Genomic DNA, 25,023 nt, shown 5'->3' with positions numbered 1-25,023 from the left:
GACACAAAAAGGCACATTCTAATAGCTACATGCTCAAAGCAGCTGATGTACTGAAAGTGTTTTATATCAAAATGATCCATTTAACCTGCTTAACATGTGCATGTAGTGGAATTTTTTAAACTTTGTATGATGTTTTTTGTGCCAATGGAAACAATTCATTGGCATCAACTGCAAAAAAGTCTTCATAAAAGGCTCCAAACAATTACAGGAATTTTTAAGGATGCTTCCAAATGTGCCTATTTCACCAGTCTATACTGACATGTTGGAGTACATGCTCATCTGCTGACAATATTAATATCCACAAAACTGTTATGATGTGTTTCTCTTAATCACAATCCGTATTGTCCTTCGATATATATCAACTCTATTAAAATAAATTATGTAAAGTGATCTCGTCAGCATATTTGACAATAAATTAATTTTCCATGACCACATCTCTCACATCATTAAATCTCTTATTAGATGAGGCAGTCTCTGGCATTTCTGTAAAAATCTCTCTGAATTTCATCCTAAGAACTATTTTCTTTACAAATTTCCAGTCAATTGTGGATTACTGCTTACCCATCTGGGCAATGACTGCTTCATATTTATTTAATAAAGTCCAGTCTGAATTAAATAAGGTTTACTCTTTGATTTATAAATTTTATAATCTCCCATATACTGACAACCCTGATATTGCTATAGTCTACCTTGCTCTACCCAGGGTAGACCAAGGTCAGGTTGTTTGAAATATTTCAATTGCATACTTCGTTTCAAATACTTTAATGGTCAAATTCCAAATTTCTGGCTAGGTCTTCAAATTCTCAATGCAAGAACCCATAATAAGTCCTGTTTCTTCACTCCTTTTTATTGCCGTTCATTCTCACACAGATCGTTTTTTTTTATCATATAGCTTCACATATATCTCCAGCAGAACAATATTTATTTTGCAATTTTCAATTTTATAATCTACTCTTTATAAGATATAATGTATTTGTTATTTATTCCTCTTTGTGTTAAAGAAATATAAATAACAAGGTAAGTATATGATTTTATTGGGATTCCTTCTTTGTTTTTTGGGGTGGGTGAAAATCAACTGTCTTTGACATTTCCAAATGTAGATATAAATAAATAAATAAACACAATATACATCAGATTGTCAAAACTTTTGATCTTGAAGATGATGTGTGCATTTCAGAAGCTCTGGAATGCCTTGAAAGTAACATCATCAAGCAAGAACTTGCTTATATTAAAGCCAATTTGTGTTTTTATTTACCAAGTTGGAAGGAAGACTTCATCTCAATGAATTAATATATCAACTTGGTAATTAACAAAATCACTATTCTATCTGAACATGCAGGAGCCACTTTGAAGGAGACATTAATTAAAAAATGTGGTAGATAGGAATCTGCATGGAAAACTTTGTGGAATAAATAATGTGATTTTGGATGAAAAATCATAAGTTTCACTGGATTTAAGTCTAAGTGAACTTGTAATGTTTTTCTACATTAAATAATGTAAACATATACACAATAAAACTTCCATTTAACAGACAAAATTTCTGGTCCCTATGTCATGTGAAAATTAGCACCCCATTAATTTTAAAATGTTTTTTATATGTAATTAAATTAAGTTTTTTTTTTCAAATCCAAGAGTCACCACTCTTAACTTCATGCCACAACAGGAATGTCTCATATATCATCCTAAGATGAATAAATAGGAAATTGTTTTTGTGAAATTTAAATTTTTTCTTTTTAAGAACATTATTTATTTAGTTACATACAATTAAACTGTACTTTTCAAAAAATGTTTTATTTATTTAGATTTAAATTGTATACTTGTTTATTTACAGTCTATAGTGACTTAGAACTATACTGAGTACCTAAGCAATAATACACACACAAAACTTTTCTCTGAAATTAAACTTCACATACATACATACATACATACATACATACATACATACATAATATTAATTACACAAACACATCGATGTAAGTAAAAACAAATTAACTAATTTGCCAACTTTTAACAGATGCATTCAGAAAGCTTACTTTATTATATAATGGACACCCTCTCGCCTGAATTAATCCATTAAATTGAGGTTTTACTACACTAATACATAAATATTCTTTAAAAACTAGTTAAATATTAAGTTCATATTTTGATTACTTTTGTATCATACTTAGATGCACATAAAATGGCAGTTTTAACAGCACAAAAATCTAAGCCTTAGGGATAATTCAGTATAGCAATTTTTGAGTAACAAAATCTGAGATTTAGTGGTTATGTTTTTAAAAAAATTTGTGGTGATCTGCTGTAGAACAATTCCATTGAAGAAGATAACAGTAGTTACCCAGTTCTTGTTGTTAGTGGGAAGGGTCATTGTATGGCCCATTTTTAAAGATACTTCATCTTGTTTTCTGCCATTTGGGATCTGAAGCCCTTGCAAGGATAGCAAGGCCCTTTAGTTGTTGCCCTATTATTGTTAGTTGTAAAGGGACCACCATAATATTTCAAGCTTCAGGTACCAAAAATTTAGGTTTGTCACTATTACTGATGCTCAATGTGTTCCATTAGGTCTCCTGTGTCGGGTGTTTTTCTTGATTTTCAATCTACAGTTCTTCTGACTCAATGTTGAAAAATAAACATATAAACATTAACTCAGAGCCAGATTAGCCACCAATGCCAATATGGACCTAAAACATCCATATGTTTCAAGTCTACATAAAGTTCATATACTGATCTCCCTATAAAAGCAGCAAACGTTATAATAAATAAAATAAATAAACTTAGAATTTTTATTTAAAGCCAGAAGAGGCAAACTAGAGACAGATAGACGTAACCAAAGCATTAAATCAAAAACTCATGACTACAAGCATCAAATACAATCGTACAAAAGATGTAAAAATATAACAACATAAATTATGTAGTAGTAGTAGTAGTAATAAACAAGGTTTGTGAAATTGTTGAATCAATTAAAAAAAATCCACAATGTGAGATTAGGGATTGCAATCCAGCAGTGTTTTTAATCTAGCTGGATTTTTGCTGGACCAACATCATTCCAGCTGGATCCAGTGTGGATGTATTTTTGGTGCAGTAAAGTGTTATCTATCTATCTATCTATCCATCCAGAAATTTATGGGGTTTTTTTAAAGAAATAAAACATTTTTTTTAATACTTAAAACTTTTATTATTTAGACTGGTCACTATAAATCAGTAAAACTTCTTACACATTTAGGTAGTAAACTTAACTTTATCTCAAGTGTTAAACCAAACTAGAGATAATTAACTTTAAATGTTTAGTTAGATTATAATTATAATGTAATCTTTAAGTTAAATAATAGCAAAGGTAATTCTACTAATTAATTTATATTAATATATTATATTATAATGATATAAGGATGGATAATCAGTGGCTAAGTGGCTATCAGTCTTACCAGTTTTCTTATATAGGCTCTTCACATCAGTTTGTAGTTATTTATAATTATTTATAAATATTAATTTAATTATTAGTGTTATTAAAGTAGTGAGTAAGTAATTGGTAGTAGTCTAGTAGTTAGCCAATTGAAGACTGGTGATCAACTCATTGATTAGTGACCACTCATCAGCAGAGAATTTAGTGTCTGAGCCAGTGTCTATTAAAGCTTTATCAATGCAAACTTTTACACTGTAGAAACATTCCAGCATGCTGAGGAGACTGTTCCATGTATTGTGGCAGTCAAGAATCAAACTCAATTCTTTGTCCTTTGCTTCTTTTACATTTTTTGCAAAAACATATCATCTTGGGTTGGTGATTTTTTAAAAGTTATATTCTGTTGTCAAGTGTAGGCCTCAGGGTGGAGAGAGAAGCGGGTCATGATGATGTTTTTTGAGTCAACGAAAGCTGTAGTCAGTGTTGGTGGTTTTTGATCCGTCAGTAGCAATAGTAGTGGTTATATTTTGATGGGCTTCCCACTCCTTAAAGGCATAGTACTAGCTGACCGCAAGCGATAGCGAGCATGTCGGCATCATTATCTGCTGGACTGTCTGTTAAACACGCGATAGGCTTAGCGGAGAGAACGTCCCTATCATCGCGTGATCGCCGGAAAAAAGTATGAAAACTTTCTTATTTTTTGTCTCTGGTAAAAATCGATTGAGCTGAAATAAAAAGTTTTCTATTAACTAGTGACGGTCATCTCCCAGAGGGATAGGTTAGCTTTCATGGACAAGCCGCGAGGCTGCAGTTTCTCATAGGCTTAAACTGCGATCATTCCGTCACGTGATTCATTGACGTCACAACTGACTGTAAATTAGAATTATGCACCAGGACTAGGAGAGGTATTACTTATTTTATTTAGCATGAAGACACTATTTAGCAAGAGCAGAAAGTCAACTGTCAATTACATCAGCAGAGGTAAAAGGGCGGGCGGTGTGGTGTAGAGAGGGGGTGTAGCACATGCTGCATCGCTCTCGCTATTGAGCAATAGCACACATAGCAAAGTGGCAACGTCGACAACGTAGACTTTTGCACCATTATTTAAAAAGTTAATTGAGTATTTGTGGATCCGCAGTGCTGGATCCAACAGGCCGAAGAATGCGCTAGATCCAGCTGGATTGCTGGATGAGGGATCCAGCAATTGCAATCCCTATGTGAGATCTGCCAACATACCATCAATCTAAAAAAGATGTTTCTAGACCCAGCACCCAGTTATGTGCAATTATGTTCAAATTGGGAGATTCTGCTTTGTTAGAAACTGAAAATTATTTGAAGCCTCTAAAGAGTTTGATAGATCACTGGTAACTTTCACTTACTAGCATTCCTCCATGACGCTTCATATTTCTTTTTCCAGTCATTTTAGAATTGACTTCAATGTCATACATTTGAATTTAATTTTTTCCCCCTTGGGGAAGTTCCATTATAGGTTTTTGTTCTCTATAATCTAGCAAATTAACAAAGTGTAGGTCTGCTGTTTATGCAAGTTACAACACACAAAGCAGGATCATAAAATTCACCCTCACAGACCCCACAACGGAGCCCACAATTGGAAGATATTTTTAAAAATTGTTAATAAAGCATATGAAGGATTTAACACAGATCCTCCTGTATAGAATAAAGTTTGAAAACCACTGATTTATGTTGTTGATAAATATGTTTGTTGTACTCTGAGTTGGAAACTCAAGTAAGGTATGTTTATTGCACTTATATTTATGTATAACAAACATAATTAAGAACAAAGAACCAAATGCAAAGATTTAGTGTGATTCTAATATACACAAAAGACTTACTACTAACTTCCATTTCCAACACATGGTCAGAATGTCACAATACAGACAGTGGCATCCTGGCCCAGTAAAGTAAAATGACAACCATATTTACAATTTCAAATGCAGTAAAACAAACCACCTGTACAAAACTTTCTTAGAATTTTTGTATCAAGATATCATTGTAATGTATATACTAAAATAGCCTAACACTGCCTTGAATGAAAGGCAATTGATCAACCAGTCCTCTGCAAAGTAATTTTAAGTAAAAAAAAGTTCCAGTGTATTCCTTATAGAAAGTATAAATAATTATTTTGATTGAAAATATTTTCATAAACTGTTTAATAAAATTATTAAAATGAAATAGCTATAACAAGTAAAGTTTTTTGTACTGTACAGTAGTGCGATTAGTGATCTTTATCACATCTTAATTATCTTCAATAAACAGACTAAGATTAAAAACAATTCACTTTATTTGCCTTGTATTTTGTATTGGTATTATCCCTCTTCAGGCTACAAATTTTAAATTAAAAAAAATTTTACAAAAATATATACATTAAAAAAATTGAGATTTAAATTTATAACAAGTATACAAAACAAACTTCACAGCTCCAGTATCCAAAGTTGTTCTCTCTCTTTATCCAACTTCACATTTGCAATATCTTTTATGGTTCTGACATTAAGAACCATAAAAGGTGTAAATGTGAACTTGTAAAGAGAGAGAACAACCTTGGACACTGGAGCTGTGAGGTTTGTTTTGTATACTTGTAAATTTAAATCTCTTAATTTTCTTTTTTGGGCTGCAATTTGAAAAAACTGTAGACCTATAAATTCTCACTGTCGTCCATCTGTCTACCTGTTCTTCCTTACTCTCAAGAATGGAATTAGATAGACAAAAGACAAAATCAGATATGGAAAGCTTAGTGGCAGGCAGTCCCAATTAACTATATATGAATTTCTGGTACAAACAATAAGTCACAATATTTCAATTCAAAAATTTTTCCCTGAAAGGAGTTAGTTAGATGACGAGCATGATACTGTTGCTAACAGGAAAAGTATGATGTACAGGGGCAAGACACAGAACATATTTTAAATTAAATAAATTTACAAAATATGATTAAAAATTGCAATCCCACATTGTGACCATGTCACAATAAATAAATGCTCATTAATGTATATATTTTCTTAAAATTCTCTTTTTAAATTTAAAATTTGTAGTCTGAAGAGGGATTGGATAATACGAATCCAAAATGCATTGTTAATAAAGTGAATTGTTTTAATCTTGGTCTCTGTTTATTGCAGATAATTAAGAAAGAAGTGATAAAGATCACTAGTTCACTATTGTATGAAAAAAACTCAGAGATTGTAATTGAGGATATTTATTTGATGTTCCAAAACTTTCAAAATTAGATGAATGATTGATAACTCATCCATGTAGCCAGCACATTGAGTACAATCTGCATGTTTTTGACTAATATATAGCATTTAGTGGTAACAAAAAGCAAAGGACCTATCAATTGGATGTGTCCAGAATCACATGAATTCAAATTCGGAGAATTTCAAACTGTCATTTAATTTGTATTATGTAAACTGAAATGAACTATTACTGGAACAAAGAGAAAGTTACTGAAAAGTTAGTTTGCTGCATTTAAAAACAAAAACATTGATATTAATAATAGTTAAGAGAATATTTTTACTTTCTGATGGCAGAAGACTTCGTATTTTTATTTATTTTATGTGGTAGAATTTAAAATGAATTCTAAGCAAAAACACTTAAGTGGTTTTCAGAAAAGAACAGAAAAAAAAAAAATTATGATAAAATTAAATACCAAAACTAGACAGATTTTTCAAATTGATAACAGCTGAAAAACTTGATGTTAACAATGCACCAGACCCAGATGAATGTCAATGAAACAGTACAGAAGAAATTACAGAAAATTTGGAAGGATAATACACCTACAACTCATCACTTAGAAAATGAAAACAACAAAAGTCCTACAGCAGTAAGTACAGTACATTTATATTATCTTCTGATTATGCATTGTACCCAGATGATATTACTGATGAAAATATAAAAGATAAATTTTAAATCTAGAACCATGGAAACCAAAAGGTCATTTTCCCTTAAACTTCAATATCAAATACTTATATAAAACAAAAATGAGTCAAGAAATAAAAAGAAAATGGCTCTGTTATAATTAAATTTTGCATATTGTGAGCCCTATTGGCTTTCTGCAGATAAGTTAGAAATAATAAAATTTATTATAATTCTTGGACAAAATGAATAAATGATTGTTTATTTGTAATTAGCTATTATATATATTTTATAATAAATATAATTTTGGCAAAGAGGCTCTAATAAAAATTATTTCAAGCTACATTTGTGTGTGTGTGTGAATATGTTAAAGATCATCTTGAGATTTGCTCCTTGATCTGCAATGAGTAAAAGGTGACCCTCACAAAACTTCTGAGCGATATGCAGTCAGAGCTGACCAGACGACCAAGGCAATTCAGGGCTGTGAAGTTGTAGTTGGAATAAAATTTGTTGTTGAGGAGTTAGAGTTGGTCCATTTTTTCCAACTCCAACTCCTGTTTTTTATTATGTACTGTACTTTATATTAAGCTCTTAATTGGAGCATTAACTTCCTATCTTGCATTATAGGAGCCTCCTATAATATTAGATCTTATTTTATGATGATTCTCCTACTTCATGATCTTTCTTTGCACATAAATAATTACTGCTGATTTTCTTTTCAGAAATGTATATTTGAATACATTCTGTATTAACTAATTTTAATTTTTATTCAAAAGACTCATAAAATTGATAAGAAGATTCTAGTTTAATCTAGTGTTTTTGAATACTTTATTATAACCACAGATGGAAAACATTTTGTATATCAATGTGTAGTTGAAGATGAAGAAGATAATAGTGATAATGAAAATCTATGTGAATAAAAGATAAGTACTTTCAGTTTTGATAGAAATATCTGATGATTGATTCACTTGGTATGATGAAATGCCATTCTGGATTAACATAATCAAAGTATGTTTCAAATTATTATTTAGAGGTAAGAGTTGGAGTTGTACTTTCTAAAATTCTATGAGTCAGAGTCAGGGATTTGGTCTACTGACTCCACAGTCCTGGTTAAAGTGTCAGCTTACCATACTGAAGAACTGGGATCAAATCTTGGCAATTCAAAACATTCTAAGAATTTTTCGGGGATTGTCCATCCTCGATATGTTGGGGTCTATCCTCCACCATCTGGCTATCCATTATGAGTCAGTCAAATCCATAATGTGTCTGATAAGACCTTCTTAGTGCTTACAGGACAGAGTAAAAAAAAATGCCATCAAGATTGCTGATCTTGATGGCATTTTTTACCTCGTTTCATTTAATGGAATATTAAGAACAAAGCAAAGTAAGGCCATGCTTATTTGAAGTTCAACTCAACATATAATCATATAGTTTATTATTATAGCTTTGGGAACATTAATAGTAGAAATAATATTTTTAAGTCCCAAGATTTAAAATGTTCAGAAATGGGATTAAAATATTTTCTCTGTTGAAATGATGAGACAATCAGTATTCAGTTCCATTTTTGTTAAATTGCCCTAGTGTTTTATAATTTAATTTTTAGTTTCCTACACACTAATAATAATAATAATAAAAATAATCGCACAAAGATGGTGGACCTGGCCTGATTGACATAGTAAACCTTCACTACAAACAAATACAGACAGAGTATTTTTTATAAAAAACAAGAAACATTACAGTTACATAAATATTCAAATAATAAATATTTTGTTTATACATAAAGCAGTAATTCTAGCAGACTCAAATAAACCACCATTAAACATAAACTCACATCATAAGGACACAACACAACATATAAAAAGCATAGACACCATCAAGCAATTGTGGTTCAAAAGGCACTCCGTGGCAGACATCCCTATGACCTGGCCCAGGATTTTGTTGACAAAACTGCATTAAACAGCTGGTTAGCTCAAGAATGCCTCTTTGGGGAGACGGAAGGATTCATGATTGCCATACAGGATCAGGTCATAAATACTAACAACTACAGAAAACACTATGGCAGTACCCACCATGATGTATTTAGTTTGTGAATGTTTACACGTGATATATTTTTTTATGTATATCATTAATGTGTTGTCTGTGTAAATAATTGTGATCGTTATAATATTTCTCTATATTTTTTTTTTTTTTCATTTGTGTATTTAAATGTAACACAAGGGGGCATGAAGTGTAGGAGGTGAGAGGGGATCATAAAAAGAAGTGGGAAATTGTTTTTGTATGGTGTGATAGGGGGAACAAAAAGGGACTGCTTAAGGGATGGATAGACCAAGTGAGAAGAGAAAGGACAGAGCAGGTTTGAGATTTCAAAAGCATCATCTCTATAAACGCAAGAAGTTGGACTGGATACCGCGAGTCGTCTATTGTCGATATCACCAACGCTCCCTTGCTGGCTATACTTCCGATTTTGTGCAATTAAATGTTTTTCTTTGTTCTTAATGTTGACTGTTTTATCGTGCGCAAAACTCAACACTCACAACACATACTCAAAGATACAACACTCATGCAGAAAATGTCACATCATGCTAGAAACTATACAACACATCACTTCTGGTTGCAAGCTCTTGGCACAGACAGATTATTTACATAGACATAATCAAGTAGCAAATGTAATACACCAAGAGCTTGCAAACAAACACAAATTATTAGACATCCACAAACCATACTACATTCCACAGACCGTATTGAAAAACAACATGTACAAGAGAGCCATAATCACAGATAAAACAATTTACCACAACAGACCAGACATCACACTCATTGACAAACACAATAAAATCACATACATTATAGACATATCCATTTCAAACACTCGCAATGTACAAAACACATGCACTGAAAAAATCAGCAAGTACACAAAACTCACCCAGGAAATAAAGCATCTGAGGATGTATAAGGTGCTTATTGTACCTGTTGTTCTCTCCTAAACATGTGTACACACACTACACAAAAGCCTGGGAACATTAACCTGTGTCAACTGAGTATAACTCATTAAACCCAACATAATAATAATAATAATTTAAATGTTTAAAAAGGAGAAGTAAAATGCATTAATCTTTTCACTCTGTGGACATTAAGAGGTTTATTCCAAGACCATCATGGGGATAACCAGAGCAAGGGTTTAATTATTTAAATTATGCTGAAGTTGTGAAATTAATAAGTAGAGAATTTGCATTAGAACAATATTCAACGAAAAACAAATATACACAAAACTAGTAAAAGGAAAATTTTTGTTCATTTTACTAGTTTTGGGTATATTTGTGTGTTTTCATTGCATACAAGCAGTTTTTAAAAAAATAAATGTGAACAATATTCACTCAAAAAATCTCCTTTTACAAATTAAAATGTTTTATTTGAATTAATAGAAATATTCTGAGAAATTATTTCACTAAGCATATCAATTAAGCACTTGTTCATTTTTTAATTTTTTTGATAAATCTGTTTGAATTATTTTAAATTTTGCTAATTAGTGAATCTGTTAAAAGACAACAAAAATTTTTTTACGATGGTCAACCTGTGTTCAAAACCAGGATATCAATTATTAACACTAAAGTAAAATATTCAAATAATAAATATTTTGCTTATACTTAGAATGATAAAATATAAATTATGTTCATGTATGTATCATACATGAAGTGAATTCAGTCTCAAACAGATGAAATTATACTTAGATTTGTAAGGAGTCAGTCCATTCGTTATTTTATGTTTTTGGGCATTATCTTAGTAACAGTTATTTTCTTTTCGGGGATTTTCTTTTTTTTAAGGACACACTCCTAAACCCTCTTTGTGCAAACAAAGTAAAAAAGCCGAGATACTAATTTTGCATCAGTGACTGATCCCGTGATTCAAATTGATGTAAATTAGGCGGTGCAGAGCTGCACTGAATATTGGATAAAAGACGGCACATCCAATACAGCTGTGTGGTGTAGCTCCTGGCAATGACCATTGTAGGCACATCTTTGAGAAGTGACTAGTGTAAGAAATATATACTTTGAGTATTTCTTTTAGGTGGAGATTGGATTGTGGATTTACTAATGTATGAAATAAGACCTTCTGTTTTGATTGATTATTTATTTTTTGTTTACTTGTCTATTTGAGTATTTGACAAATATACTAACTGTTGGTACAATTAATCAATTGTTGTTTTTTTGTATTATTCAATTTAATAAATATTTCATTGTGAATTGTTACTTATACATGTTTTTGTTGAATTATTATTATTATTATTATGTGTTGGGTTTGGTGGGTTATACTCGGTACACACCGGTGGCTGTGTACTATGCCGGACCAGAGTCAAGGCATAGCAACCAAAACAAAACTAAAATTAAATGTGTGTGTCAGTGTCTGTATTAAGGAATTTCCTAACAATATGGCATGTATTCAATATAGNATAATGATTATCTCCACAGAATGTGGGTGTGTGGTCACTCTTAGCTTCATTTCTCCCCATAGACCTTACTGGCATGGGTGTCCCTACCAGGAGCTTGTGCTCCAGCCTGCATTGCCCTATGGATCTGTAAAATTACTGGGCTCTCCCACCACGACCAGGTGGTGACCACGGGAGAGTTATTATTATTATTGCTTTTTGGTTCTCATAAAAGTCCAGGCCAGACACTTGAATCCTAACATTGTATAACCCTGTTTTTTTTTTTTTTGTTATGCAGTGTGTTACAGATTATATTCATTAGATGCTACCTCTAATTCTCTTCATTTTCAAATAAATAATTTTTTGTTCTTTCAAATAAAACAAAAATACCTATAAACAACATTAAATTTAATTCTTCTTTATAACATCATGAAAAATTTTTGTATTTGTTTACAGATGTTTCTTAAATGTGAATATAATACAAAGGGTATTTTTTAAATAAGGTCCATTTTTTGATAAGAAGAAAAATACTGTAAATATCGTTAAAATATATTTTTTCCCATATTCTACACTTTTATCTACTTTTCTACATAATTTCCATTTTTGTTCAAACATTTGTCAAACAGCTCAAAAATTTTTAAAATTCCGATTTCAAAGAAATCTGCCGCAAGAAGACATTAGGCCACTCTGCTTGTCTTGTATGGCATGGTGGAGTTTTCTTAAGGTCACAATAAGCATCAGAATTGATTGTTCTGCCTCTTGGCATAAAATCCACTAACAAAGTCCCTTTCCTGTCCCAAAAGACAGTTACCATGATCTTTCGTGCTGAAATCGAACAACAGATCATATCTTTCAGTTGGCAGGCGACTCAATTTTCTTAAACATTATAAACTTCTACAGCACAGCACACAGACAGACGATATGACTGCAAATAGCATCTAAACACATGCAAAGTATGCTGAAAGCAGATGCTCATGCACACTGCTGCAATCGCACATCATTCTCACTTTCATTCACAAACGGACCTTATTTAAAAAATAGCCCTTGTATTAATATGACATTTTAATATATTAAAATAATACGTCTATAAAACAAAAGCTTTTGAAGAACTTCATAAATTCAATATAAAATGTATAATAAATAGGTAACATGAAATGTTCTTTGTTACAATTTGTTAAAATCCAGATTTACTTCTTGTAATGATTACTGTACCATTATAAATATATTATAATCTTTGTCTGAATCTTGTATGTCCAGACAGGTTTGTTTTTTCAAGTTAAAAATTATTTTAATTATTTAGTAAGTCCTGTCTTGATATACTTTATTCATATTAATTTTTGTTGTTGTATATATTTATATAGTTAGCATATCACCGATTCGATCTTTATAAAAAAATGCTGATACAATATCTATAGCTGCATTAACTGTCATTTCTAGATCCTGTGGTGTTCCAAGTTTTGGGTTAACTTCAACTATATCTAAAGCAGAAAGATTTCCTGTAACACAAATAATAAATTTAGAAAATTTTTGTATTATAGAAATTAGTTAATTAGTTAACACCAATCAGTGCAGGCTTTACATGCTATTAAACTGTGCAACTGCTTGGTACAAAGAGAGAACAAGTACAAAATTTACAATATATTTTTTTTATACATTGTGCAAGAAGTTTTAACATGATATTAGTCTGCTAACCAAAGTGCATATAAGCAGGACTAGACCAAAGGCAATGTGAATGGTGCATTGGCACAGGATCTTGTGTAATTTAAAATAGATATAGGCTTTAGAAAGCAAAAGGCAAAATAGGAATGAATGAATATTTATTTGTCTTGTTTTATTATCTTAAATATTAATATAAATTAAACATTTTAAAATAAAATTAACTGTCTAATAAAAAAAATCTACTTGACTTTTTCAGAAGGTCCTGCAAGAGAATTTTATACCAGATCCTGCTTTTCTTTGTGCTGGCTCTGCAGATAAGGCTAGAACCAGTACTGATACCAATAAAATTTTAAATTAAAATGATTAAATATACATTGATAAATCATCAATAAATAAATCCTCTGAATTTAATTAAACAGTTTATGTATATTTATGTTTTTGTTTTCAAATCTACATTACTAATGCCATAGTGCTGTGGCAGTATATTTTTATAGATAACTTTAAATTGATTTGCAATTCCAACTTTGTGTAGCTTAATGTGAATAAATATAAATGTAGTTGCTCTTAGAATCTAAAATTTTAAACAGATGAATGTGTAGGGTGCCTATAACATTGAATTAACTTGATTCAAATTTTAGGATCATTTTAATATCCATCTCTTTACAATATGATAAGTACTACACTCATAAAAAAATAACTAAATGCAATACTAAAGTAGAGTCCCATACAACGCGGGGGATTTGTTACGCATTATAGGAAATCGTGTTATCGAAACCTGCATTATCACACAATTTATGAAAGTTTAAACCTTGGCCTATAAGTTGAAAAAAAAAAAAAGTATACCTCTGATCGACAAAATTCGACATTGTTGCTTGTTTTATTTGTGTGCTGTACGGGACTCTAGTTTATATTAGTTTTCATTTTTGTTTCAACATTTCAGTAAGAGTATTTTCTGCATTAGTCACATATAGAATATTTTACCTTATCCTTTTTGTGGATTACACTAACTGTACAGCAGTGTTATTGCTCCTAATTTATACTAATGTTGTGGTTTGTTTAATATCTATGTAATTTGGTTCTTTTAATGTGTACTGTACATCCTTATGCTCAACATTTATGATATAGTCATTGTTTATTATATTTTTGCTAACTATCTGAATTTGCAACCACCCAGTAATACCAGCAATATGTGAGGGTCATAAGTGACATCTACAGCAGACTAGAGTCAATATTGCTAGGAGTGTTTTTAATTTTGGTAATATATTGTATATCATTATCTCATGCTGTCCAAACATGTAAGCCAAAAACATTTTTCAACTAAATTCTAATTTTTTGTTTTCCTTAAACAATGTAATTTTATCTTGAATTTAAATATAATGCCAGTTTTACTCAATTTCAAGACATATCTTAAATATTTTACTAAGATTCATAACTTATTTAAGATATCAATTTTTTAAAAAAGAAAAATTCTATTGCCTAAAATAATTTGAAATACCTGTTTTTGCTACTTCCTCAGCAATCACAACAGCTTCTCTTAAAGTTAATCCACCAGAAACTATTTAAAAATCAATATGAAAATATTTAATATATATAAATGCTTAATATATACATATATTTAGCAACCACATCACAATATATTTGATCAAATGAAATTATTAATACAGTAGTACCTCAGGATACGAATGCTTCAGCATACAAAATTTTCAGGATACGACATGAAATTCGAACATATTTTTGTTCAATGGTACGAACAAAAACTCATCATACAACGTTACATTAGTTCGCAGCGCCACTGCCATGATCATGTGTTCCTTCTGTTCATTGGTCTCAGTCCATGTGTTTGCTTTGTTGTGGAAGGATCTCGCTCGATAAAAGAAATCTTGAGGTATTATCAGAAAATGACTGATTTAATTGAAAAGAAACATTCCGAAAAGATTCACACTGGCCGTATTGCTGCTCAGAGTAATGACATTTGCCTAAGTCATTTTAGAAACATTTTAAAAAGTAGGCAAAGCCAGACCTCTTTGGATAGATATTTTACCAAGTGACCTCTATCCAGGGAAAGTGCTGATGGAAGTGAAGGAAAGAAAGCAAAAAGCAGTGAATAGAAAATTAAAAAAATATATAAAACAGAAAAGATAAAAAAATTTGTGTTAAGTTATTGTTACATTATGTTATGTAAATTAAGTTTTAGTATCATTTTCCTTCTCCCTCTCCTCCGCCATCAGTTTAAACTTCCACTGTCGTCTATCCTCAAAGGTAAATTGCAAATAAAACTACATTTTTTTTAATCAATTATTATTCTATTATGGTTATTTATACATTTACAACTACAAAATACATTTTTCAGTGTTTTCCTTACTATAGTTGTTGTTATTATTTTTTTAATGTACTACTTAGCTTTAATTTGAGTGTGTTTTTTGTGTTGGAATGGATTATTTGGTTTTACATGTAATCATATGGGGAAAAATGATTCACCTTGCGACATTTTAATGATACGATCTTGGTTTAGGAACGGATTAATTTCGTATCCTGAGGTACTACTGTATCATTATATTTTTAATAAACTTTAAATTATCAGATTAAACATTTTATAACAAAATTATTAGAAGATTTATATAACATTAAGAACTGATAACATTTAAAAGACTTGTTCTGAAAGATTCAATAATCTTTCAGAAATCTTTAAACAATCACATTTATCCCAAAAGAGAGCCCTTTGCTCTTCCTTGCAGAAAAATGAATCAATAATTGTGTAGTGCTATGCACTTTTTTTCTTGTAAATTATATTTTCGTTTTGCTTATTTTTTTCTTATACGTATCGGGTTTTGTTATTTTTGTAACGCGTGCATGTCATTTTTCCTTCATGTCGCGCACCACATTTTGTGAAGGGGTGGTCGGTGGACTGTTGGTTGGCTGTTCAAGAGACCACGTGATAGGAGGTGGAAGATCTGAACAAAGGAGAGATATAAAAGGGTAACCCCACAATGGAAGAGGATCTTTGTTTTCTATAACCTGCATGTGCTGGAAGAACCGTTACAAGACCAAGAACGAGGAGAAGGAAGGTAAGGGTTGCCATATACGAACGATATATGAGTTGGGAGAGATCGAAGGGGAAGGAAAGAAAAATCCAACTGCATCGACAGGTGAATGATATGAGGAACAATATCTCCAATTATAGAAGAGAAAACTTCGCGGGTTAGAAACCCTTGCTACATTATTTTGTGATAAATAACATTTTCCAACACATGATTATCCATACGATATAGTCCATATTCAATAACAAAAGGGGTTGCCCTTTTGTTATTGAATATGGGCTATATCGTCGTTATGAAGAATCGTATGCAAGCGGATCGATGACATGGACTCTCCTTGTACTTAACTGTAAATTTTTAACTATCGGATTTGTAATTAGCAAGCTGATTGTACCAATCAGGTATTATTAATCGCTGCATGATCGGTAATTATTGAATTGCTAATATTATTGATTGCTATATGTGCACATGTATAAATTGTTATAAATTGTTTATGATTATCTATTGGCTCTGAGGTGTGTTGTATTGTGAGGTCCTCAGACAACTCTTACCCCACATTAAGGTCGGGATTATTTTGGTACTACCTGTTCTACAATTGTATTCTTTAATCCATTTTCAAGAATGAATGGAAAAAACATCCTAGATATGTTCCACAAATTAAATATGTATTGTGGTCTATAAACCATTGTATTATGTCATATTTCAACATGTGTGCCTTAAATCTTACACTTTGTGTGTCACACCTTTGTTTATTGGTTTTATACAATGCACAAATCTCAATAAAGAATCCAATTCTTTGTGAATAATAAAATTCAGTCAAAGTGCCAAAGGCTGCTCCCATAAGTGCATAGTCACAGTATATACTATTTTGTGTGTTGTTTTCTATGACCATCTGAGATGTATATTTGTAGTATGGTTGTTGGGTGTATAGTAGTTTGTGTTAAAAATTTGCAATTTGATGTGATGTGATGTGATGCATTGTCTTATATGTGATGTGGCATTTCTTACAGGTGTCATTTGTAAATGTTGTCTTTTAATATGTGCTTTCTGTAATTTTTTGTATTTATAACCTGATCTTTGGAGAGATATATGACAATCATAAACCCTTCTAAGAGGCATCCATGAGTCAGCTGACAGTTTGATGCAGTTCTGCCAATGCAATCCTGGCTGAAATCAATAGGGTGCCTACCTTGGAGCTATGTCTGAGCCTAAGACTTTCTGATGGTGTCTTTGATTTGTGTACTTTTTTTCCTGCAAGAGTTACAGCTTTGTGTAATTGTGATGTTTCTTGCTTTCTATAGAAAAACTCTTGCAGTGTCTGTGTTTATTTTAGTGCAGGTTTAAAATATCTGTGCAGCCTCATTGTCTCTCTCTCTTCTCCTTTCTCTCTGAGGAAGAGTCAGCCTTTCTACGGGACAACTGTGGTGATACACCAATGTATTTTGTTATATTTTATATATATGTTTTATGTGTGTTTTTCTATTTTCCCTTCCTTCTTTGTTCTGTGTTCCTTTGTATACTTCCTGGAACTTTCTTTCAAGTGTGGGTGGTGGCTGACCTGGTTAGGGGACAAAAGAAAAGAAATAGCCCAGAGGGCAAGTGGGAGATGAGAGAGTCATTTTTGCTTTGGACGTAGAAGAGGGAAGACGCGTCAGAGGTCTCCAGGTCGTTGTAGCATCGACTGGAAGAAGGTCACGAAACGTTCGGAAGAAAGAAGTATCGTGACTAAGGACATTTGTAGGCTAAAGAACTAAGAAACTTATTTGTAGACTCTCCCATACGATCCATCCCCAAAAGAAATTCCAGGACAACGTCATCCAACCACCGCCACCTCGATCGCCGACTCGGGTACCCGTTTATGCTTAAAACTATATTCCTGTCCCTCATGATCTATCCTTTTCTCTCTTTCTTTTTTTTTATTTAGAGTAAGTAGATTTAAGTTAGAAAATAAGTATTTCCTTTGTATTGCGAAAAAAAAACCTTTTTCGACTGTGGATCTGAACAGGTGTTGTTTTTTTTTTTGTTGGAAAATAAGGAATCAGGAGTGTCGTAATCCACACGAACCTCTCTTGTGGAAGTTTATACGAGAAAAAATAAAAGCACGTTTTATTGTTTTAATACCTGCCTCTTTGTAAAAATCAAAACTCACCACGTGCATACGACAACACAACTTAGGGTGGTGTTTGTTATGCTTTATTAATGTTGTTCATGTGTTATTTTGGAGTTGTTATACATTGCACATACAGAACTAGAACTACAAATGAATATGTCAGTACTGATTCAACATATGTGTTGATTACTTTAAATGCATGTTTTGCATTCAGCAGTGTTGTTGGTATTAAGTTTAATCTACTGTTGTATTCTTCTGTTAGTCTTTGTTTTATTTGTGTTCTGTGAATTTGGCCTGTTGGAATCCTAAATATCTGTAGACTTCATCCACATATTCAATGATTTCTCCATTTCCAAGTACAAAATCAGGTTTTTTTTTGGTGTGAAGTGTTCTGCATTTATCTAGGCCAAATTCCATTTCATTTTCAATGGAGTAATTGTGTTTAACACTTAATAAGCAATTTCGCTTGTGTGGACATGTAGAGCTTTACATCATCCATTGTACATGAGTTGAGATAATATGTATTGTGTTTGATGATGAATCTGTGTTTAGTACTGTTTAACTTATTGAATAGTGGGGTTTATGGCAAGACAAAATTATTATTATTACTATTAAGAAAAATTACTGATGATTAAAAATTTTTCATAAAAAGTACAAATTAGAAAATTTAATAATACCTGGTGTCCCTGTACATGGCACAATTGCTTTGTCAAGAGCATCAATATCAAAACTAACATGTAATGGTACATTACCACTGAAAATATAAAACAAGTATATATCTATTTAAAATATAATTAAATAAAATTTGACAAAACATATAAATTACATAATTTATGAAATTAAAAGTACTGTTGAAATCTCCAAAAGTAAAATTATTAAAATTAAATTTAAAATTGTATAATACTGTAATTTCATGTAGATAACCTGTATCTCTCTCCTTCTCAGCAATGTTAATTATACTATATGAACACACCTGAAATACTTGCCGAGTTTTTTTCTCTTTATTCAAACGTTGGAACGATAAAGGAAAACCTGAGGATGGCCTATTTGGATAGGCCATCCTCAGGTTTTCCTTTATCATTCCAAAATGGAACCATTCGTTCAAATTTCATTTTCATTTGAATTTTTGAAATAAGTTAACAACTTTTTGTATATTACATAAATAAATAAAATAAATAAATAAAATATGTCCCTATACGTGCTACAAAAATTAAATAACATATTTTTACATGCGTCTAAATCATAATATAATAACTTCTTATAATCTCCAGTTCCTATTTTATGGATTATTGAAACCCATACATTTTTCTATTTTGTATTTTCATGTTGTTGATAATGTATTTGCATCCTTTTCTTTTAAACATCGGTTCCTCATTTTACTTTTGTATATCTCTATTTTTTCCATTTCCATCGCTATAGACGGTGAGTGCACCGTTCTTATGATCTTCGCTTCATCCCACTTAACTATTGCTCCATCCGCCTGCGCCATGCTTGCCAATATCGTGCTATTAAGTGCAATATTGTGCAATAAGTGCAATATCGTGCTATTAAGGCCTTTATTAACACTGTACTTGTGCTCTTTTACACGCACTGCAAGGTTTCTTCTGGTCACCCCTACATATTCTTTATCGACTCCTATTTGTTGGTTTTCATATGGGATAGTGTACACCCCCGCTTGTTCTTCCATTTTTATTTTGTCCTTATCGTTTCTTAATAATCTATATATGTTGGGTGCTCATTTGTAAATTATCTTTGTATTTTTGTATTTTTCTAGCTCATCCACTACTTTTCTTGTTTGTTCATTGTATGTGAACTTGTTGAATGCAGCTGTATTGTTGTGTGTTGTAGTTGTAGTTTTTTGTTTCCCATAATTTCTGATGAGGCCTCTGATTGTGGACGTTTTGTATCCTAAACTCCTTGCTACCTTTTGTATTCTATCCATTTCCTTGTCACGGTCTTGCACATTGGTGCAGTACAAGAAGGCCCTCTTGATAAGTGCCTTAAATGCAGACAGTTTATATCTATACGGGTCCTTCGACCATGAAGGTATGTATAATGGAGCATATAAAGGTTTCAAATATACTGCCATTCGTATACTTCCTAGTTTAAACTCCTATTACCAGATTTCATCAGGTTTAGGATTAGTGATAGGACATAGGACCCTAATTAGATTAGAAAATAGAGAGAGAGAGAAATTAGTTACGACAATTTTGTAACACATATACCTCTCGCTCTGCTCAACAGGAATAGAAACAAACTGATTTTTGTTGCAAACAGTGAAAGTGAACTTTGTGCTTCAGAAAAGACTGATGCCGATTCAACGACCACAACGCAGTCTACTAGCATCAAACAACTTACCTACATCGAATGACTTTGAACCGGTGTAGAATTTCTGAACTATCAACAGACGGGGAATCATCAACACGGAAACTGTGACAGTAGGTCAACAGCCTCAACAATGTAACGCGTCAACCAATTGTCTTTGTTACATGGAGAAATTTTTATTGTCGGGAAACCCATGTCAAAAAAAGAGAGAGAGTAATCTAAATTTAAATGTTAAAATTATACTCGAAAGTATAATTTTAAAGAAAGTGGTGAATGGTGTGAAATCCGCGATTTTTACGCTGATGTCGGAAAAATCTTTGCAAACAACTCCGAGGAAAAACCCACTCTTGGTGAGAAGTATATCAGAGGTCACAGATTGTTTTCACATTACGGTGCGAAAGTTGACAGTTGTTGATTGGAATGCACCGTAAGTGTCAACAGAAGTCGATCACGTGACTCATTTCCCACAAATAACGTATAAAAGCTCAAGTCCCTGAAAGCTCCAAGCGATCCCTCGGAAGTTATACTTGGTAGATGCGCCATATTTGTCTCCATACTCCGGACCGAAAGGACATACGACCAACCACAGCCATTTGAACTTCCATTAACGAACATATTCAGCAAAAGCATATTAGACATATCCGCATAGAGGTATTTTTACTTTTTAGAGCTTTGTGAACTCTCTCTCAGACTAGCAGGTAAAGCTATTAGAGCGTCCCTTTTGTATAGTGAACTTATTTAATCGCATTTAACCTATGTATCCTAGCTTAGTTATATAAATAAATGCTTGTTTAGTTTTTAAACCTGTCTCCTGTCTCTGAAGGACACCTACCGACTTACCGACGCACTCCCCACTCAAATTTTTGCCCTCCTAGCCATCCGACAAGCCGAGAACTGGTTTACCAACCTGTTGCAGAGTAAGTGGTCATTTGGGATGAGCCCAGTGGCCCACTGCTAATCTCACAACATCATCCATGTACTGTTTGTATAATATGATGCTTTCGGAAAAATCTTTGAGGATGTTCTTTTCCAATTTTCTTATTACTAGTTCACATAGGAGTCCTGATATAGGACTTCCCATTGGGACCCCTTTCTTTTGTTGGTATACTATTCCATTGAATTTAAAAAAGGACTGAAAACAAACTAGGTTTGCCAAATCCTGTAGGTTTTCCAAGTATGTCTTGATTTTGTTATACCATGAATTCAATTAATTCGCTGTAGCAAGAGGATAGATTCATAGAGGGGTACAGACTCTCAAAATCCATCACCGTTCCTATTTCATCGTTCATTAAATTTAAGTTTTGTATTTGTTTTACTACTTTGGTTGGATCATGAGTCACATAACCATTATCTTCCATTTTTCCTTTTATGTATTCCTTTAATCTTTTTTCCAGTGTATACATTGGTGTGTTACATTTTTTTATTACAGGCCTGATTTCCTTATTTTCTTTGTGCGTTTTCGCGAATACGAATATTCTAAGCATCTGTGGATTGGGGTTATGTGATTTTTTTAGGAACGTTAAGACCAACGTTAGTGGTGATTTTTCAAGTTTTTTAACTTTCTTATCCGTGATTGCTAATATCTTTTCATCTACAATTTCACAATCTGTTTTTTTAATATATTCCTCCATTGCAATAGTTCAGTGGGATGAAGCGAAGATCATAAGAACGGTGCACTCACCGTCTATAGCGATGGAAATGGAAAAAATAGAGATATACAAAAGTAAAATGAGGAACCAATGTTTAAATGAAAAGGATGCAAATACATTACCAACAACATGGAAATACAAAATAGAAAAATGTATGGGTTTCAATAATCCATAAAATAGGAACTGGAGATTATAAAAAGTTATTATATTATGATTTAGACACATGTAAAAATATGTTATTTAATTTTTGTAGCACGTATAGGGATATATTTTATTTATTTATTTTATATACAGTGGTACCTCAGGTTACGAACGCCCCAGCATACGAAATTTTCAGGATACGACATGAAATTCGAACATATTTTTGCTCCACGATACGAACAAAAACTCACCATACGACGTTACATTAGTTCGCATTTTTCATTTGTTTTTCTTACTACGGTTATTTTTTTTAATGTATTACTTGGCTTTAATTTGAGTATGTTTTTCACGTTGGAACGAATTATTTGGTTTTACATGTAATCGTATGGGAAAAGATGATCCACCTTACGACATTTTCATGATACGATCTCAGTTTCAGAACGGATTAATTTCGTATCCTGAGGTACCACTGTATTTTGTTTATTTATGTAATATACAAAAAGTTGTTAACTTATTTCAAAAATTCAAATGAAAATGAAATTTGAACGAATGGTTCCATTTTGGAACGATAAAGGAAAACCTGAGGATGGCCTATCCAAATAGGCTGAAAATGTTTGAATAAAGAGAAAAAAACTCGGCAAGTAAATTCAGGTGTGTTCATATAGTATAGGATAACCTGTAGGTTATTTGTGTTTAAAAGACAATTTGAAAGAAGGGTTGTATGCTGATTTTTAAATTGCACTTATGAATGAACCGATGAACTTGTCTCTAGTCTAAAGTCACTAAAAGCATCTTTATAAAATGTGAAAAATCCTTTGTACACCACAGACATTCACTTGCCATTTTCCTGAAATCATCAGTGAAACATATATTCACATGTTTTTGGTTCTCTCTCATTCATTTTCTGTACATTAAATCTATGCTTTAATTGATATCACTAGATATTCCTACATGAATTTGTATGTTGAAAGCTGATAATTACCAGAAATTTATCTCCCATCTATGTAATATTATTATTTCAGAGAACTTTGACAGTTTAGATACATAGAGCAATATTTGTTATACTAATAAGCTATAAACATATTGCTTTTTTCACTGCTATAAAATGAATTTTGATGATTAAAATAATTATATTTATTTAAATTGATAGCTCTAGTTTGATTATGCTATATTTCTGTTTTGTTTACATATAACAATATTTTAATATTTTGCTAATAAAATCAAAACTAATAATGTATCACTACAATTTTGAATTTATTTAGTTTATTTTTTAAACTTAACAGTGTAGAAATCAGTTTTATAATTTATTAATTGAGGTGATATTTATATAAAATTTAAAATATTTAAAAAATTAAACTATTTAAAATGATGGAGTCAGAATTAACTTTCACTTGTACTTAATTGTATTGTAGAAAAATACTTGTAAATTCAAATTTTCTATCTTTTCTGACTTATGGAGGATAAACAACTTCCAAATTCTAATCTTTAATTTAATCTCATCGTGTAAACAATAAGATAAGTAATTAAAGTGTTTCTCTCTGCAAAGTTGGTTTGTTTTAAGTTTTTTTATCTTTAATTTTATCACATTGTTTACACAATGAGATTAAATTAAAGATTTAGAATTTGGAAGTTGTTTATCCTCCGTAAGTCAGAAAAGATAGAAAATTTGAATTTTTGAGTATTTTTATACAATACAATTAAGTACGAGTGAAAATTTAAAATATTATGAAATAACTAGAGTTAGAAAACTGTATTAAAATACATTTTCACATAACATTTTCTAAATAATGATAGGATAAATGAAACAGAATTTCACATTCTATTAAATGGTCTAATCATTAAAATCCAAGTCTTCATAAAAGGAAGCATTTTGTACGATATTGCTTAATTTCTGTCTCTCTACTTTATCAGCATCAGCAACCTCTTGTTCCTTGCATACATAGCGCCAGGCATACGATAATGCATTGCTGTCCTTAAAGTTGATACATCTACCAGTCAGGCCGGCCTTATATATTTTTAAAGGCCTTGAGGGTCCTGATGTGATCCATGAGAAAGGCCCTTTTTATCAGCTTGCATTGGACAGGTTCCCGTGAATTTCTGGGTCGGTAGCATAGATGGATAGGGTGATGGTGTATCGAGCATGGTCTATGTCGTATTTGTGCTCATGAACTCTCTGTTGGATGGAACATTTGGTGGAGCCGATGTACACCAAGTCTTGCATAAATCTGTCGTCCCTCACTGGAACACTGTACTTTCTTGGATATTTTATTCTTAAAAATGTTCATTCATTGCCGATACAAGTAGAACAGGGGTCGGCAACATTTTTTGACTGCGGGTCAAAATCAACCAAAATGTGTGTATTAAGAAGACGTTGCGAGTCAGTGGTATTTTGATTTTAAAATGGTCTCACCAGTATTACCACA

General features: G+C 31.8%; 1 protein-coding gene across 2 annotated transcripts in view; it reads right to left on the bottom strand.

Moving 5' to 3' along the window:
• Positions 1–25,023, bottom strand: part of LOC111626337 (arginase-1-like) — a 79,838-nt gene that overhangs the window by 9,891 nt on the left and 44,924 nt on the right. Inside the window, exons 9-11 of one of the 2 annotated variants that reach the window (XM_023369666.1) lie at positions 19,163–19,239; positions 14,836–14,895; positions 12,532–13,177 (exon numbers count right to left, since the gene is read on the bottom strand). In XM_023369666.1, coding sequence (XP_023225434.1) covers positions 13,035–13,177; positions 14,836–14,895; positions 19,163–19,239 — 280 coding nt within the window. In that variant the 3' untranslated portion in view covers positions 12,532–13,034. Of the gene's footprint in view, positions 1–12,531; positions 13,178–14,835; positions 14,896–19,162; positions 19,240–25,023 lie in introns of those variants that run through there. The other variant, XM_023369667.1, reaches the window with a different exon arrangement.

This window comes from Centruroides sculpturatus, unplaced genomic scaffold (assembly GCF_000671375.1).
Source record: "Centruroides sculpturatus isolate CEXI.00-Female unplaced genomic scaffold, Cexi_2.0 scaffold26, whole genome shotgun sequence".
Taxonomy (NCBI): Eukaryota; Metazoa; Arthropoda; class Arachnida; order Scorpiones; family Buthidae; genus Centruroides; species Centruroides sculpturatus.
Note: the sequence above shows the minus strand (reverse complement) of the source record. Positions and strands in the feature narration are given on the sequence as shown.